The sequence below is a fragment of the Maylandia zebra genome, linkage group LG2 (assembly GCF_041146795.1).
Source record: "Maylandia zebra isolate NMK-2024a linkage group LG2, Mzebra_GT3a, whole genome shotgun sequence".
NCBI classification, from domain to species: Eukaryota; Metazoa; Chordata; class Actinopteri; order Cichliformes; family Cichlidae; genus Maylandia; species Maylandia zebra.
In genome coordinates, this window is record NC_135168.1 from 30,561,435 (window position 1) to 30,579,940 (window position 18,506).

Sequence of the window (18,506 nt, forward strand, 5' to 3'; positions counted from 1 at the left end):
CTTTTAGAGCTTCTTGTCGTTTGGTTCACACACTTCACAAAAATTCACCGAAAGCTTAATTTTCCAGTGTCTTTGTTAACCTGGCAAGTAATGCTGGAAAGTTCCTTAAAGAAACGTTGCTTTTTAAATCCTCATTTTTTAAACAGAACCCTCACATAGAATGTGCCTAAAACACTACAGCCTCCCCCACCAACAGGCTGGGGAGGGTAATCAGAAACAAAGGAATGTCTTTGATCATGCTGCTTGAACTAAGACCTACAAATTTAAGTAACACAATGACAACATTTAACAATTTTACTCCAACACCGTCAGTCTTACTGTCTATAAACATAAGTGCTTCTTGTTGTTTGAAAATGTTACATTTTTATTAGTTTCCATCTTTTTAATTATTAATATTGTATCGAGGGTATATGTCTGAGGCAAGACTTCAAGAAATCAGTAAATCAGGTATTACAACGATAGAATCACAGAAGGTTTTGAAAGTAGTTGACTCACAGTCTTGTTGGCATCCAGTCTCAATAAAAACGTCAATCAATGCCTCATCAGGCAAGCTGCAATCAAATTTTTATCAAACTAAAAAATACAAAAACTAAATGTTTTACACATCTAGTTTTAGTTAACTATAACAACATTAGTCTGTGGCTTTAAGTCACAGAGCAGCCTGCAGTTTCTGTGCATCACAATTGTATCCAAGCACATATTGTAATTACCACACCTTCCTTTCTGTAATGCAGAGTAACCAATGGTTCTCAAACCTGTAGAAATGAAGGCAGATCTGCCTCTTAAGGCACTATATTGGTAGAAAGAGATATCTGCATGTATATATGCTAAATCCCAAAGCAGGGTGAGATTTTTGATATCCAGAAGATTTCTGGTTTCTGTTTGTAGTCTGCTTTAGTCTGAATCTTACTGAAGGGTTACTTTGGAGGTTTTGGTTGCATGAAGCTAAAGAGTGCATGTAGAGATTAAAAGAGGGAGCGCACTGCCCAAGCATGTTGTGTGACTGACACTGATATCCACTGGCTATACTAGGAATCACACATTATTATCTAGTCACCAGAGGCTAAGTTGTTGGCAGTGAGTGGGTTGCCAGATTGAGGAAAAAGAGATCCCGATATAATGAATGAAAGCATTAGATGATTAACAGAGTATGCATCAGTTTAAGTGTGGGTGGTTTTACTAAAAGGTAGTCAGAGCAAAGGTCACGTTGACCTGTATCTTTTAGGAATAGATTGTATGGCTGAATTTAAAAGCTTGATTCCAGAATGCACATTAAGGGGATAAGTGTAAAAAGTAAAAATAAGACTCTGCACAAGCACACAGATCACCTCCTTCATCCCGCTGCTTTAAAAAGATAATAATCCCGATAAAGACACTGGGGACTTTTCATTAACCCTGAGATTCACCAGTGAGATCAAAAAGTAATAAAAGCAATCATTTTCTGAATAAACATGAAATATATCACTGTTTTAGGCTCACGAGCCTGCACAGCCAGGCGAGATTAGATTTTAATGATCAACAAGGGGAAAGTGGGCTGTTGTGGAACCAAATAATGAAATGATACAGCAAACAGAAATGTGATGCAAGCAACACTGTGGTAAACACAGAGAGATGCATAAAGTGGAAGCAGATGAAATCTGAACATTGTAACTTGGATGCAGGTAGCTGATGGCTTCCAACATGCTGCTTTTATTTTCATTGCCCCCTTTTTTCTCTTCTTACATCACCTCCCGCTTTTTCATCCCCACTTTGCCTTTTTTCATCTTGCACAAAAAAGTCTTTTGTATCATTTTCTATTGATCTGATCTCCAAGGTTTCGTCCAGTTGGTTGGGTCAGTTTACATTTCTGTTTTTCTAGTTTTTGCGTTCTGTCTCTGTTCTCCGTCTAATCCTTTGAAGGACTTTTTTCAATTACCCAACATGTTCCCCACCCCAAAAAAGATTTCCTGTCATTTTCACCATTAATGATTTGGGAATCTAATTTCCACTCCACTAAGCATGAGATCGAACACTGAGTCCGGAATTCCTACTATGGCATCCTGGCACGTTCCTTTCTTCAGATTTTCCATTTTATAAGGGTAGATTTCTACACACACCAACAAGAGGGTAATGATTTTCCTGGGTAATAGCCTCCATGCATAGCAGATGGAGTAGCTGACTGTAGGATATCAAGAGTGAGTGGCTGTTTGGTTGAGTGGGAAATATGGTCTTAGTATTCAGCAAGCACTAACATTAGCTCTAGTGTGAGATATGTCATCAATCATCCCAACCCTGATCACATTTATTGGTGTAATTATACCAGGCTACCACGTGTAATTTGGCATTGATTTATCTATGTTGCAGATGCTACAAACTATCTTCTGTTTCTCATCTTCCTCTTTTTTTACCTTTTGTTTCTGCTGTCATTACTCATTGAGGAGTAGCCTGATAGGGAAACATTATCTACCTTCTTATTATCTTTCCTGATAAGATCCTTTATCTGTCATCCACAGGTGCTTCCTTTGTGTCTCCTCTCCATCTTCCCTCTATGTTTCCACCTCTCCTTTCCTTCATCTATCCATATATACCTCTTTGAGAGTCATTATAGTTAATAGGAAGGCCAATGTGTTGTACTTCCCAGGGAAATGGGACTCATTGTTTCTCATTAAGTACTTCCTATCAAAACTACTCCTTCATCCTCAATCTTTCCCTCTGCCGCCCATCCTTTTTTTTTGTTTTCTTTTCAGCATTTTCTCAAATTATTTGGGCCTACTTCTCTTTCTGGTTCATGACCTGATTTGCAAAACTCAAGTCAACATTTTGAAGATATTTCAGACTGCGCTATGCTTTATTTCCAAGAATCAGTTGCACATAGCACAAGCAGTGGCTGAGTCAACAAGCCCGTGGCAGAACTGTAACTCAGCTGGAAATGTTAAAGAGTCTTGCCTCCAGCCTGACCAATCAAATCACATTTTCCCTCCTCTTCAAGATAGCGCAATCTGTTACAGGGCACTCTGACCATTTGGTGATCGGAAAGTCCAAAGCAGTTCAAAAGCAAAAGCTCCTTCTGGGAGAAAACAGATGTTGTCAGTTTACTAATGGAAGGCTCGTTTTCACTGAGATGGGAAAGTCGTTTCTGTTTAATAAACCAGTCAGTTTATAATTGTAGTAGAAGTGTACAGCACTGTATTTTGTTAGTACCTATAAACCTTGTACTGTCCTATGAAGGCTTTCATCCAGGAAAAAAAAAGCAAAGTGGGGCACAGTGTGTGTCCGTGTGTGTGTGTGTGTGTGTAGAGAACTAAACACACTTTCAAGTGGTTTGACCTGTTTCTGGTTAACCAAATTACCAAACTGGAAAAGGAAGGAAGGAAGACGTCCACAGCAATTCAGGGCGATCTAACACTTGGATCAGTACCTTCAGTAAATATGTTACCTGGATGATATGGGTCTTTGCATTCACATTCGTAGAAAAATAACATGTGACAACAATGTGATCCCCTGGACAGGTCGCCAGTCTGTCGCAGGGCTAACACATAGACACAGACAACTGTTCGCACCTACGGGCAATTAAAAGTTTTCCAATTAACCTATCCCCACTAACTGCATGTCTTTGGACTGTGAGAGGAAGCCGGAGTACCTGGGGAGAACCCACGCAAACACAGGGAGAACATGCAAACTCCACACAGAAATTGAATGGAATTGAACTCAGGACCTTCTTGCTATGAGGCAATAGTGCTAACCATGCTGCCTGATCTGATCTCAATATGTAAGATCTACCACATTGCACAGAAACTTGAGGCAACGTGGGAAATTCAGTCTGGACATGTCCAATGCTGCCTTTTCGCACAAAAATACACAAGTGAGTTTTTTCCTGTTAGACACATGCATTTCTCTCATTCAGAAAAAAAGTTATCTGGATACAGATCATGAAGGTTTAAATAGTGTCATTTTTTATCTTCATTCAGCCTGATTTCAGCAGAGGCGATAGCGCCTTCTCAGTGGTGCCTCAGCTAATCTTTGGAACAACTTACCTTTTCACATAAGAGCTGCCCAGTCTCTCGATCATCCCCAATCAACATTTTTTAAATCCTATTTGTCCCAGTAGAGTACCCTGGCTTCTAATATGCAAACACAGTCATGTTCGCTTGTTCTATTTGATTGTTGGTGTGTACTTCTCGTTGGTTTAGTCAGTGTTATGCATATTTCATGTAACTTCTACAACACCTTTGCCAGCTGTTTAAAATGTACCATAGAAATAAACTTTGACTAGACGTGGGTTCACCAAGCAGTCACAGAAATCTGGCTTTACTTTGAAATAAGATCAGACTAAGAGGCACATCAAATATAATCATCCTCCAATCATCACCCACCCAGCCATTTAGGGTAAATTTAGGTGTCAGCCATACTTTGTATCCAAGGTGGACAAATTTGTGCAGTCATAATAGATCTCTGACTACATTATCTCTGAATGCACTCCATACCCCGCATTTCTGATCCACGTTTAACCTGAAAACCAATTTTAACAAAATATGCAGTTTCTATTCTTATCTCTTTTTCTCGTGCACTTTCATCACAGGCTAGTCTTTGAACAATAAGACTAGCCTAAACACAGGAGTATTCTTATAGAATTTTATTTTCATTGAAATTCACAGCTTATAATGGCTTTATTGATTAACAGTGACATTAATGATGACGGTGCTCTACTACAGTCTGTTTTAGGTCAAATAACACTAAATGCAGACTTTTGTGTGTGATTTGTTTACATCTTCTTCAAGTAATATAGAAATAAATGTGTCAGTGTGCAGACGTACTGCTCCAAGTATTAATTGTTCTGCTAGTGCCAGAATAACTAATCCACTTTCTAGGCGAATGTAGACGAGCTTAAACAGATTTATAAAGACAATTTAAGAGGTTTTTTACCTACAAGCTAAATAAGCCAGCTAGATCTTAGAAATATAATATTTATTTATATTTTATGACACTGTTATTCTGCCAGTCACATCAGGGTTTCTTATTATCTTTATTAATGATAGTTCAACTCAGTCCACTCAAACATGCACTCTCATTCATCAGTAGAATCCACAGGTTAACTCAGATGATGCTTTCAGTTTTCACAGCTGCAGTTTTCTTATCAGTACATGTCACTTTTTTCCCTTTGTTTTTTGTGGGCATGTGCATCTCTGTGTGTGCTTTCTCCTGTGAGAGTGAATAAATTTCAGTCTGTTTGGTAGCATTAGACAGAGGGCAGATTGTGGTCAACTCCATTTATTCAGCCCAATGCATGTGCGTGAAAATGTGTGTGTCTGTTAATATGAGGTTGAGTGTTTTACTGTGTGTCTTGGTTGTAATATGTGTGTGTACGTGTATGTGCGTGTGTGTGTGCTGTAGCACTACAAGCCTCGTATGCTGATAGATGCTGTTGTAACTCCGTTGCAATGAATGAAGGCCATAACCCAGACATATATTACCATATTCATATGGCTCACAAAATAGATTGCTTTGGTTTGTGTGTGTATGGATGTGCGTGTGGGTTGTTGCCCAGCTAACACTGTGAGAATCAGTTTGAGTCTTAGTCCACTGAAGTGGGAACGATTTTGAGGATACCTTTAAAGGGTTAAAATTTGAATTGGGTTTAAGTTACAGCTCGGGTGAGGGCTGTTGTTAGGCCCTTAGTTTTGATGGCTGAGTTGAAGGTAAGTGGCTAGGAATGGATTATGTATGTGAATGCCCTCACAGTTACACCCATACATAAATCTATGTGAGTGTGTGTGTGTGTGTGGCATAGATTCACAATTTGAGCCGGAGTGCAACTTATTCTGAGAGTCATTTTGAAAATGGCAAACACGCACAATGTCACGCTTCTCCTCGCTCTGCGGTGCCCGCACACAAATGCAGCATGTCCTCGAGGCGTACATATAAAGCTCTATCTAGGCTAAAGCCTATTCTCATAAAATGTGTTCAGAGAAAATAAGTAACCATCAAGCTGGCCGTGCGCTGAAATTGAACATCAGCACAAACCACTGGGCCAAATGGCAGGTACACTCTGTCTCTCTCCCCCTCGCTCTTTCGCCTTCTAATCTTGCTCTCTCTCTCTCTCTCTCTCTCTCTCTCTCTCTGTCTCTCTCTCTCTCTCCTTTCTTTTCTCTTTTTTCTTTCTGTCTTTTCTCACCCATGGTGTAAATTGCCCTCCAGTGGTGATAGACTGTTGTGTGTGTGTGTGTGTGTGTGTGTGTGTGTGTGTGTGTGTGTGTGTGTGTGTGTGTGTGTGTGTGTGTGTGTGTGTGTGTGTGTGTGTGACTTCATACTGCTTTTTTGTGTGTGTGTTTGTCCCTGTTTGTGAATATGGGGATCATTACCTGTGTGTGCGTGCGTGCGTGTGTGTGGGTGGGTCAGGTCAAGCTATTATTATGGCAGCAGCTGTAGTGGTATTGCAGGGGATTGTGGGAGGCGTGCAGACAGGCTGGAGGCTCTGAGGGGCTTTACGTTTGAGTGACAGGCCTGGACTGAATATTCGGCTCCCAGCACAAACTACATAACTCGCATAGCTCTTAAATTAAATAAAGCATACATGCCCAGTATTGTCAGTGTTATTGTTAAACTATATTCATGTTGTCTAATGTGTGCTCTCTAAGGAAGACTGAAACTTATGGAGTAAATTTAAAGTTTAAACTTGCGGGCAGCTTATTGAAGCACTTTTATAGTCTTCTCTGGTGTCTAGTAGAAACAACCCATCAGGATCACCAGTATAAGATGACTACTGCAGGTATAGCTCAAAACCGCCAGAGTGAAAGGTACCTCCATGCACACATTTATATGGGCTGTGATAGTGTAGCTGGTATTGTGTTCGTGTTGTGTGTGTGTGTTATGGTGAAAAACATCTGGCAGGTGTTTCAATATTTCGCCATCTGTCTGTAGACAGATATTGTCAAAACTCAAGATCTCATAGGCATGCAAAACACCATCATTAATCTTTGCAGTACACGGTGGTCTCTAATGGCCTCAAAACAAAAACAAGACGAAAGGATCTTTTAAAGATTTATCCAGGAAGCGTGCCTCACCAAACTATGTACTCATGGCACATCAGCAAAGAGTCGTTAGCTCAAAGAGATAATAATAATGGAATGGATTTATATAGTGCTTTTCAAGGCACCCAAAATGCTTTACAGTACCACTATTCATTCACTCACTGGTGGAGGCAGCTACAGTTGTAGCCACAGCTGCCCTGGGGCAGACTGACAGAGGCGAAGCTGCCAGGACAGAGAGCCCGGGGATCGAACCGGTGACCTTCCGGTTACAGATGCGCTTCCCAACCCCATGAGCCTCGGTCGCCCCCAAGCTATAGAGATGAAGCAGAAGATCTTTGGTATGGCCATGTCAAAAAAATACTACAGCCTTCCACCTGTAATGCAAACAATAGTCACAAAATAGAAAACACAAACACAAAATAACCACCTATAGTCCTGTCTAAACTATAGAATTTAGCACCGTGGATAGCAATTCCCACTTGTGGAAGTCGACAAGACGACAGTCACACATCTTCCAATCCGGTATCTATGGGCAACCTCTGATCTCCAGGGAAATACATGTGACTGGTTGACGAATGGTTACTGGATGTTGCCTGCTGTTGCTGGCTGAAATATGTTACAAAAATACTACCACTCATTAGCGCCACCCTCAGCCTCCTAGCAGAAGCACCTATGGTATAAATTTAAACATCCCTTGTGAATGTGTGTGTGTGTAATTTGCAAGCAATCAAAGCAATCACAATGAGGTTCTTTCTCCAGAATTTCATACCTAATTGCGACCAATTTGACCTAGCTACAGCAAACAACCTCCCAAAATCAATGACCAACAGGCCGACCAGTACAGGTTTTTTCCTAATAGCAACTAGTAATCATGCAGTCCAGCTGATATCTATGCAAGATTCTTTGCCTCCTCCTTTACAGCTATTTTTGTCAAACAATGATGACAAAGGTTTTGACAGTAATACTGATAACAACCGTCCATCTAATCATACATCCATCAGTTTTTCACCAACAGCATTTCTTTTTGACAAACCATAATTGGATTTCGGATCTATAAAAGCTCATTTCTGTGGATTATATCTGCAGTTTTAGGTCAGTAGCCACAGGTGGAGGTGGAGACACTGATCGACTAGCTTTGCCTTCACACTCAGCTCTCTGTTCACCACATCAGACTGTTACAGGGTTTGCTTCAGTGCCTTTGCAGTTTAAATCAGTGAGTGCAAAATACTGCAAGTGCAAGTTTAAGATCACTATTAGTATAGACTGCAGTCTTGCACTCTCCAGTGCTGCTACACATCTTTGGCTAATAACAGAACACTTATAATAATCAAATAAGTCTGCAGCTTTCCTGCTTGGAACTCATTTTTACGATGCTTAAATGTCAAGTTTATTTTATTTCCCAGTATCCTATCAAACTGTTCAAATCTTACAGGATAAGATCAAATCTGGCAGAATAAGACTAAATAAAGCTAAAGCAATTTTGAAGCATCAGAAGAACTAAATGTGTTATTTATGGTAAATTACCCTGTTGCAGTTTAGTTCAGTGGGAAATACATTTGATGTTTTGTAATTTTTGTTGTTGAACATGATTGTTTCTGCCAAAGGGAAAAAAGTGCAGCCTGTATATAGGTTTGTGTCACAGTTCTGGGTCGGTTCAATCCAGTATTTTGAGTTCTGATGTTTGGTTATTTTTGAATGATTGTTGTGTTTTTCAGATGCTATTATTATTATTATTATTAGAGTTCCATGTTTCTGTTTATTCGTGTTTCAGGATTTGTGTCTCATATTTAGTATTGCGTTCCGTGTGTTATATTCTGTCTGTCTCTCAGTGTCGGGTCTGCGTCCTTGTGTAGTGAGCTCTTGTTTCCTGTTTTATTGTGAAGGTCTGCGTCTCATGTGAGTGTATTCAGTTTTACCTCCCTTGTCTCTTCTCGTTAATTACTCCCACCTGTGTGTAATCTCCCTGTGTTTCTCTGAGTGTATTTAAGTCGTGTCGTCTGTTGTTGTAGTCGCTGGTCTGTCTGTGTATCCATCGTATTTCATCCGTGTGTTCTTCCTGCTGTCTGTCATCACTTACCTCCGCCCATCCTTCTTCATGTTCATGTTCTGGTTCGTGTTTTGTAGTTTAGTTGTTCCCAGTTCAGATAGTCTGCAGTCCAGTTTACCGTTTTTCTATTTTGTACTTTACTTTCAATAAACCACCTTCACACCTTTACAAGTGCCTGCGTTTGGATCCTACTTCATTATCTCCACACGGCTCACTTCACTCGCCGTGACAGTTTGGGACTCTGTCCACTTTTCCAGACTCTGAAACTTTGCCATTTATTCAGGGTTATTTTCATTCTGCCATTTGGGAGCATCCGTATGCAGATACAACTGACGGGAATGATATATCTGCCCATGCTAACACCTCGCCCACACATTTAATATGTCTACAGACACACACAGCTGCACTCCCCCATACACACACACACACACACACACACACACACACACACACACTCTCTCTCTTCACACTCTCTCTCTTCTGGCTTTTATATATATATATATATATATATATATATTTATACACACAAACACATATTAACACATATGCATAAGCACATGTACACGCTAAGATAAATGGATTATTGGAATTTTTCTTTGGTTATGACCTGAAACACAGGTCTCACCTTTCTCGTGTGTGTGTGTGTGTGTGTGTGTGTCTGACCTGTGTTAAACATTGTCTCAAACAAATCACATTAGTCCAGCCGACCAAACTAATGTGATTTTTCTATTAATGTGATGCCCTGGGTGCATCCTGTGTGTGTGTTAGGTGTTGAGTGGACTACACTAACATCTTCAGTTCGTGTCAGCTCATTAATTTACAACCACCAAGTCTGACTGGCCAATTCATTACTTAATTCTTTTACACACACATTTGCGCAGACACATACACACACTCGCACAGAATTTCAGGCTTTTTTACCTTTCTCATGAAAAAAATGTTGTTTTAGTCTGTGAAACTGTGTGTTTCATGACAGATCGGCACAGTTTTTATGACTATCTGTCAAGCTTGTCACTGATTAAATGACTGCTGTTGGTGCATGTGTAGTGGGAGATGAGGACGAGCACTAATTTGAGAAGGTGAATGAGTGATCGTGTGTGTAATAAATCTGCCGTGTGTCTGTACATGAGTGTGTGTGCAGTGATGCTGAATCTCTCCTGCCACAGTATGACTTAATGCATATTGCTAAATCTATAAATGTACCAGTTAAGTATGTGGCTGTAATTTTAAACCGCAAACTGGTGCAAATAAAGTCGTTAAATCTTTGGTAGTGACTTAACTCAACACAAATTACACCTGACACATCATACAGAGTGCTAAAACATGTTTACATTGACTTATAGAGCTAGCCAATGTAACGATCCACAACCTGTATCCTGTGTCCAAAAAGCACAGACCCAGCAAATTTTGCCAACAATGGCCCAATGCCAGTGAATATGCTACTGAGCCATGATTATATATATTCCTGTTATGACAAGCTGCTGGGACAGACATGTGTTTGTATTTGATTCAGTTGTATTTTTGACGTGGGATACTTTGTATCACAAGTAATTTGGAGTTAGACCAGACCAGTGGTTCCCAAACTTTTTTTGCTAGGCTTACCTTTGTTTTACAAGAAAATCTTCGCAGGTGAAGCCAAAGGCAAGATATCATATCTTCTAGTCTTTGGCTTGGAAGGAAGTTGGTTTGGAAGCATATTTGACTATGCTTTTGTGTGGGAGGTGGGAGCCCCATCAAAAACCTGTCCATTATGCTAGCAGTGTTAGCTAAGCTAAAGCCAAACCTTAAACCCAGATGTGCATATTAAAATATACCCACATAATAAAATTGGTAAGACTCGGATCAGGCCCACTCAATGTGCTTACACATGGCCCACATACCGCAAAGAATGATGACCCTTTGGTGGCCCAGATTTGGTTTGCCAGAGGTGGCCCACACATGGGCCAGCACAAGGCAAGTTGCAGACACACTGGTGGTCCTGTCCTGGCCCATGTGTGGATTACCTCTGGCAAACCTGATCTGGGCCACCAAAGGGCCGTCATTCTTTGCAGTATGTGGGCCATGTGTAAGTTGTGTGCAGCCACGGGCCAGTTGTAGACACACTGCTGGCCCTGTGCTGGCCCAGAACAGTTTCAGCTCTGGCCCCAGATGTCAGCCTAATGTGTACCTTAATCAAGCCATGTAATAACAACATAATAGTGCAAAAGTAACATGACGAAACTCTGTTCAGACAGTGAATGGACTGACTCTTATACAGCGCTTTTCTACTCGCCCAGATTACTTAAAGTGCTATACACAACACATTCACAATATCTCACACTTTCTCTAAACTGAGTGCTTCCTAGCTACATTCATACACATTGACACTCTTGACATGCAGACTGGAAGAGCCAGGGATCGAACTACTAACCTTGCGATCAGTAGGTGACTTGCTCCAACTCCTGAGCTACAGCCACCCACTGGCAACGATGAGTAAACCGTCACTAGGCTTTGGATAAAGTGTACACTCACAAACCTGCATTTGAAACATTGGCTACCATAGCAGTATAGTATTCCAACATGGCATTTGGGTCTTCTAGCTAAAATAGGAAAACAGGAACATAAATAGTGCTTCATTGCCAGACCTGATCCACATCTGGTTGACATACACCCTGCCATGACACCAGTCAGTCAGAAGCACCAGCCGGATCCAGGGAAGACCTGTTTTCTATGGGCCTGGGCTGCATAAATCAAACCACAATCGAGCCAGATATGGCATGGCATGCCATAAACAGTGACGTCATTGCCAGACCTGGTACACATATGGTTGACATACACCCTGCCATGACACCAGTCAGTCAGAAGTGCCAGCTTGATGCCAGATCCGGGCCAGACCTGTTTTCTGTGAGCCTGGGCCCATGAAGCAAACCACAATCGAGCCAGACATGGCATGCCATCACATAAACGGTGCCATCTATGCCAGGCCTGGCCCATATCTGGATGGCATACGTCTTATCATGCCAGAAGTCAGCAGTGCCAGCTTGATACTAGATCCGGGCCAGACCTCCTTGGTATGTGGGTAGAGGACATGTTCATCTGAACAACTTTCCTCCAGATTCCATTTTCCTTACTTAAGTCATGCTGTGATATTGTGGTCAACGGTATCGTTCCACTGCTGGGGGGAAAAAAGATGATATCACAGCCAAATTTTAGATGCCATTCAGAGCTTATGGTCTGTTCTAATCCAACTAGCATACATACGCTATTTATGACAACACTAATAAACAAGAGGGGGAGAGTACAGATGAGAGACAGAAGAGGTATTTTGAAGTGGATGACAGAACCAGAGGCTTTATTGCTACAGGCTGTAATTCAGAGGGAAGGCCTTGTGGCAAGTGCCTGAGGGTGACAGTTAAAACAGAGCACAGCTATCTGAGGCTCAGACCACAAGGAAAACTAAAAGAAGTGAGAGGAATGAGGGACAGAGAGGAAAGGAAAAAAACAGAAGGGCAAGCTCTTTGTCTTTTTTTTCGACCTCTAACATCTCGCCATCTCAAACTTGTCTCACATCTACAAGTTGTTTTCTGTTCGTTCTTGTTGACCTGGACTCACCCCAACACTGCCGCAGCACACTTCCTCTTTCATCTGTTCCTTTGGTCATGACCTCTCCCTCCATGTTTCATATTCTGAATTTCTGTCTTTTTATCTCGCACACATTTTCTCCAATTACTAAAGCAATACTTAGTAAGCAGTCCTTACTTTTTTTTTCATACTTGGTGTATGAAAAAAAACTCTATACAAATAACAGTGAAGAGAAACATTTGGTCGTAGGGATGAAATCAAAAGAAAATAGAATGAACTTTGTTCGTCTGTTCTCACAAGAAGTTTATTTCTGACACCCTCCTGTGTTTGTACCTTCAACATTTAAGAAAAAAATGCTACACTTTTTTTTGTAACTCGTTTAATCTTCCACTATGTTGCCCCCCCTCCCTCCCCTGAAACAAAAGAACAGACTAACTGTTAAAAAATTTACATTCAATGTTCTATTGCTTTGAAGGTAAAGAATAATATTGCCAAAGAAATGAGATAAAACAATATCCCTGTCACTCACACTCTCTGGCTCTCTCACATCCTCGTTTCTTTCTCCTGTCAAGCATTTTTCTTTATGTTTTTACTTATACATATCTTATATAAACCCTTGGCTGAGTGAGGATTTTTGTTTTTGCTGTTTATGTTCGTGTTTCGCTTCCTGTGTTGTTTGAGTTTTAATCAGTGTTTCTCTCTCCTGCAGTATTTGGTGTATAATGGTGTATGTCCTCAATATTTCTCTTCTCTGTGTTCCCCCTCGCAGTGGATGGATGCATTGACTGGTCTGTGGATCTGAAGGAGTACCACGTATTGGCTGGTGAGCCTGTTCGAGTTAAATGTGCCTTGTTCTACAGCTACATCCGAACCAACTACACCATGGCCACAAACGCCAAGCTGCGCCTCATCTGGTACAAGAACAAAGGCGATGCAGAGGTGAGCGTCACTGGTCTGAACTACAACTGATGTGGAAGGAAAGATGAGGCAGGGAAGAAGAGTCATGAATTTCAAGGAAGACACCATGAAATGGAAATTTAAAAAGTTAATTACCAAAAAGCATTAATTTAACCCAACCATAACCTGAGCAGCCCTGAGACTGCTTAGAACACGGATGTGACCTCTGCGCCGTTGGCTTTTGGAGTCTGCAATTTTGAAGCCTCGGTATTAGCGATTTTTTGTTTTTTTAACACCACGTGCCATGGGTTATCAAATAATGCCACTCGGTTAGCGTGCTGTTGCCATAAACCTTATTGGTGCAGCTCACACAAATATCTGCTCATTAGTGCTACATACAAGAATTTTACACTTCAAACCTTCATGTTTGGTCTGTACCACGCAGCAACAGATTTTCAGTCAGCACCTGAATTTGCAAAGTTAACAAACCAAGACCATGATTTTTTTTTTTTATTACACCAACTGGAATAAATAAAAAGATAAGTTTTCCCCCCAAAAAAGCTGGATTAACCATCTGGTTGAGTGGAAACGCTCCACAAATTGGAGTGTAGTTTTTCATGTTTAAATTTCTTTCCAAAAAGGTAACAGAGGTCCTTCAAGCTGTAAAAAACTCAAAAACATTCAAGCATTATTTTTAAAGAATAATTTGCTTTCTCTAATTATTATAATAACTGTAATTATTATATAAGTATAGGTATATGTAAGCATAAATTTGAAAGTACAAACCTCCTGGAGAAACAGGTTCAGGGAGGGGCGGCCAATCTGCTGCGACGAGTTGGGAGTGAGGGAAGGAGACAGGACAAAGATTAATAACAACTAATGATTAAATGCAGAGTTGTGTATAAACATGTAGTGAGGGACAAATGTGAGTGAAGAAGAAATCAAAGAAGTGCACTCATTTGTGTTTATCACTAACTTCCATAAGCCTGTGTATATTAAAATGTCTCAAATTATGAACAGCATATCTGAGTAGCAAGGTAATACTTGGTATATTATTAAAATGTATAACATTTTTTCATAGCAACCACATTACCGTTGTCAATTCTTGGTCAAGAGGAAGTCGTTACAGATTATAGATACATGCTCTGTATCGTTGATTCCATTAATACATATTATAAGAGTCCTGTTATATTAGATTGGATAATCTTCTACTTATTGTATCTTTTAGGAGCCCATCATCTTCTCGGGTCACAGGCTGAGTAAAGAAGATGACTCCATCTGGTTCAGATCTGCTGAATTGGAAGACAGTGGATTCTACACATGCGTTTTAAGGTAATGTGGATGCATGTCAGTGCACAGGCCTGTCTGACTCCATTCTGACCAGTATCCTGGCACTGTAATGCATCAACCCTGAAGTAAAATAACTACAACCTAGTTTCTCTTACAAAGTAGGATTCAGAATTATTTCTGGTTCAGATGGGTGCATTGTTTGTGAGAATCACATAAACACAGCTCTTCTCCCCAGACGGGAGCTGGGTCAACGTGAACACACTCAACAAAACACAGGCTTTATTTTGAAGTTTCACTTGCAGCCCCAGCACATTTACTTCATAAGACTAAATAAACAGAGTAAGGATTTCAGCAGCATGCAAACAAAATATCGTTGGCCCGACTCTGACTTGCAGCAGGGTTCACGAGGTTGCTGCTGCATTGTGGATTTCATGGGAAAAAACTGAGAATAAATTTCTGACTGACTCTCTCTACACATGTGGTCCATTTGCATAGCAAGGGCAAGAAGCAGCACTGTTTCCTGTCTGAATGAAAAAAAATAAACACTATTTTATTTTATGATTAAAAGCCCCCTGTTCTTACTAATCAATCAATCAATATTCAAAACACAGATGACCGATGGATTACAAAACGTTTCATCATATCTTAAGCTGCTATTTTATTATTTGACAATTAGTCAATTAGTAGGAAATTAGCATTTTTTGAGGTGTGTTTGCAATATCAGAACATTGGTTTTATGCCTTGCAGGTGAGTGTGTGCGCCTGTGTGGACATTTGGTGTGAGATGGTGCACCTGTGCTTGCCAGTTGAGTGGCATCCTGCCAGTTTATTCAATTGAAAATGTACAATATGACAGTTGGCACTACATCAGAAACTGAGCCCTGTAAGGCCCTCTAGAAATATGTGTTTATGTGTAAATTTGTAATGACAGCGTAGTGTGGTGGAGCGGGAGGAAACAAACAGAAACAAATCTGCACAACTGCTTCAGTTATTGTAGTATAAATTCAAATTCAAATTTTTTTTTGTCACACACACACAACCATACACAGTATGATATGGGGGTGAAATGCTTGTAGCTGTGCAATGCCCAACCATTAAATGACAGTGGTTTTGCAGTATTTACAATTTACAGGTTACTACAAAAGTTTATAAATTAACTTAGAAATTTACAGTAAAAAAAAATGTGCAAATAGTAGAAAGAGATTATAAAGATTTTAAATTATAGGAAGTGTGCATAAAGAAAAACCAGCGTGCGTGTGGTGATGTGATGTGTGTGTGAGAGTCCAGTCTTATAGTGACGTGTGTGGGAGAGTCCAGTCCTACACCTTGTTCAGGGCCCGAATAGCCTGGGGGAAGAAGCTCCTCCTCATCCTCTTTGTTTTGGCCTTAAGGGAGCAGAAGCGCTTCCCAGACCTCAACAGTGAGAAGAGTCCATTGTTGGGATGGGAGAGGTCCATCATAATCTTCCTAGCTTTGGACTTGCACCGCTTGGTGTAGATGGACAGCAGGTCAGGGAGCTCTGATTGAATGATGCGTTCGGCCGAGCGCACCACTCTTTGCAGATCTCGTCTGTCGTGCTTGGTGCTGTTCCCAAACCAGGTGCAGATGTTTGCCGTCAGGACGCTCTCGATGGTGCAGGAGTAAAAGTTCTTGAGCACCTTCAGTGGCAGATGGAAGTCTCTAAGTCTTCTGAGGAAGAAAAGACGCCGACGGGCTTTCTTAACCGGGGTGTTGATGTGACAGGACCATGACAGGTCCTGAGTGATGTGGACACCCAGGTATCGGATATATATATATATATATACATATATATATATATATATATATATATATATATTACACTTATAAGCTGTAAAATGTATTTATAAAGATGTCTTGTGGAAAAAGTTAATTATATTACACTAATATCTATTTTTCCTACAATATTTTTCCCAAGGTGGTGCAAAGATAGCTCGACACTGCAGATAACCAAAATAAACACACTTATGAACACAGAATGACACCTAAAGATTACAAAAGATTTTTCTTCCTTGATGTCATTTATTAGACCAAACTTGGAGCACGCTGGAATTCTTATGGAAGTAGCTCACAATGAGAGGAAGTGACACGCAGCATTGTTTAAGTAAAGACGGATCAACTGGAATGGCATCACAGTATTTGTTGAAATTAGTGAGGAAAAAAACAAAACAGTAAAAAGGTTAATGGGAGTCAGGCTTCCATCAGTGAACACAGAACTTCAATATCAGAATGTCATGCAGAGTTAAATGTTGGAAGTAGCCTCGGAAGAAGGTTCTTCAGCGAGAATGTCCTGGAGGCCTTAAAGTGGCACAATCACAGGGTAGCTCTTAAAGCTTTTGTAGAGAACCAACAAGATGGTCTGACGTCAGAGCTGCAGATATAGGGACTTTGACAGCGTGGAAAAGTGGAAGCGACAGAGAAAAACAGAAGTGGAAGAAAATCATGACTTCAACCATATCTGGCAGAAGATGAGAGCAACCACAGATTCTAAAGCTTTGAAACACATATCGTATATAATGACAGCTGAACTTAATCTGCCGATGTGGACCATGAGATGTAGTCGTATTTATTTTTTTATCTTTTCCCACAAAGAAGAATTAACTGGATTGATTACATAAACATGCATTCAGATGTTTGGGGTTTTCTGTAACAGCTTTTTATTACTTCCATATTTTTTAACACAACAATGTTGCAAACGAAGGGTGACAAGGTGAGAAAGTGAAGCAGGCAGACAACATGAAAGAAACTCTACATTTCTAAGTGGAAATTGAGGTAAACAGTAACATATTGACCAACTGTCATTGCCATTTCAGATTTAACGTTACCATACGGTGGTTAGTTAAATGCTGTCACGTTTGGTTTAACCTCCAAAAGCTACACTGTGATGGATTTTTTTTTACCACCCTTTGAAAAATCTGACTTGCCACGTGCTTGTATCCCAGTTAGCCACAATTAGCCAGTTCATTTGGAAAAAAGGAAGCTTTGGTTGCACCAGCAGCACTGCTCTCCTCTTGTTTTATTCCATAAATCACTCGACCTGCTTTGTGCTTGATCCTGTTTGTCTTCCTTCTCTGCATCTGATACCTTCTCTACCTCAGCTTTCTCCTTTCTGTTTCCATCTTTTCCCCTTCCTCTTCCTAGCTGTTTTTATTCCCTCCTACACCTCCTCTTCCCTTCATCCTGCCAGCAGCTTCTGTCCTCTACACCTGAACCACCTGTTTCTCTTTCCTCACTCCTACATACCATGTTCCATTGTTTCCCATTCCCACTCCTTTTCTTTCCCCACATCAGCGTCCGATTCCTTCTACCCCTTCATTGCCCTCATCCTCCCCCTTATTTGCTCTCCTCCCACCTCTTTTTTCTGCCAGAACTTGACACCTATCCTCCTTAATAAGCTCTCTCTCCCCCCCTCTCTCTCTCTCTTCCTGTCTTTCCCTTGCTCTCTCAGCATGACAACCTAATTAGGGCTTGGTGTCTGTCATTGTCTCAGGGTTTCTTATTAGCAAGCACACATATACACGCACACATTCACACACATAGACACATACACACAAAGAGGCACAGTCCCCCCTATCCTAATGGTGAGCCACCAACTGGATCCTATTATACTGCTGAAGGTTGTATCTAGAATTTGTAACCATGTACAGAAACTGCAACACAGGAGCAAGACAAACTCTACTTTCAAAT

At 40.7% G+C, this 18,506-nt stretch overlaps 1 protein-coding gene across 5 annotated transcripts in view; it reads left to right on the plus strand.

Annotated features, from left to right (window-relative positions):
* Positions 1-18,506, plus strand: part of il1rapl2 (interleukin 1 receptor accessory protein-like 2) — a 499,122-nt gene that overhangs the window by 292,117 nt on the left and 188,499 nt on the right. For all 5 annotated transcript variants that reach the window (XM_076890749.1, XM_024804223.2, XM_076890753.1 and 2 more), the window contains 2 exons: positions 13,385-13,554; positions 14,741-14,844. In XM_076890749.1, coding sequence (XP_076746864.1) covers positions 13,385-13,554; positions 14,741-14,844 — 274 coding nt within the window. The remainder of the gene's footprint in view (positions 1-13,384; positions 13,555-14,740; positions 14,845-18,506) is intronic.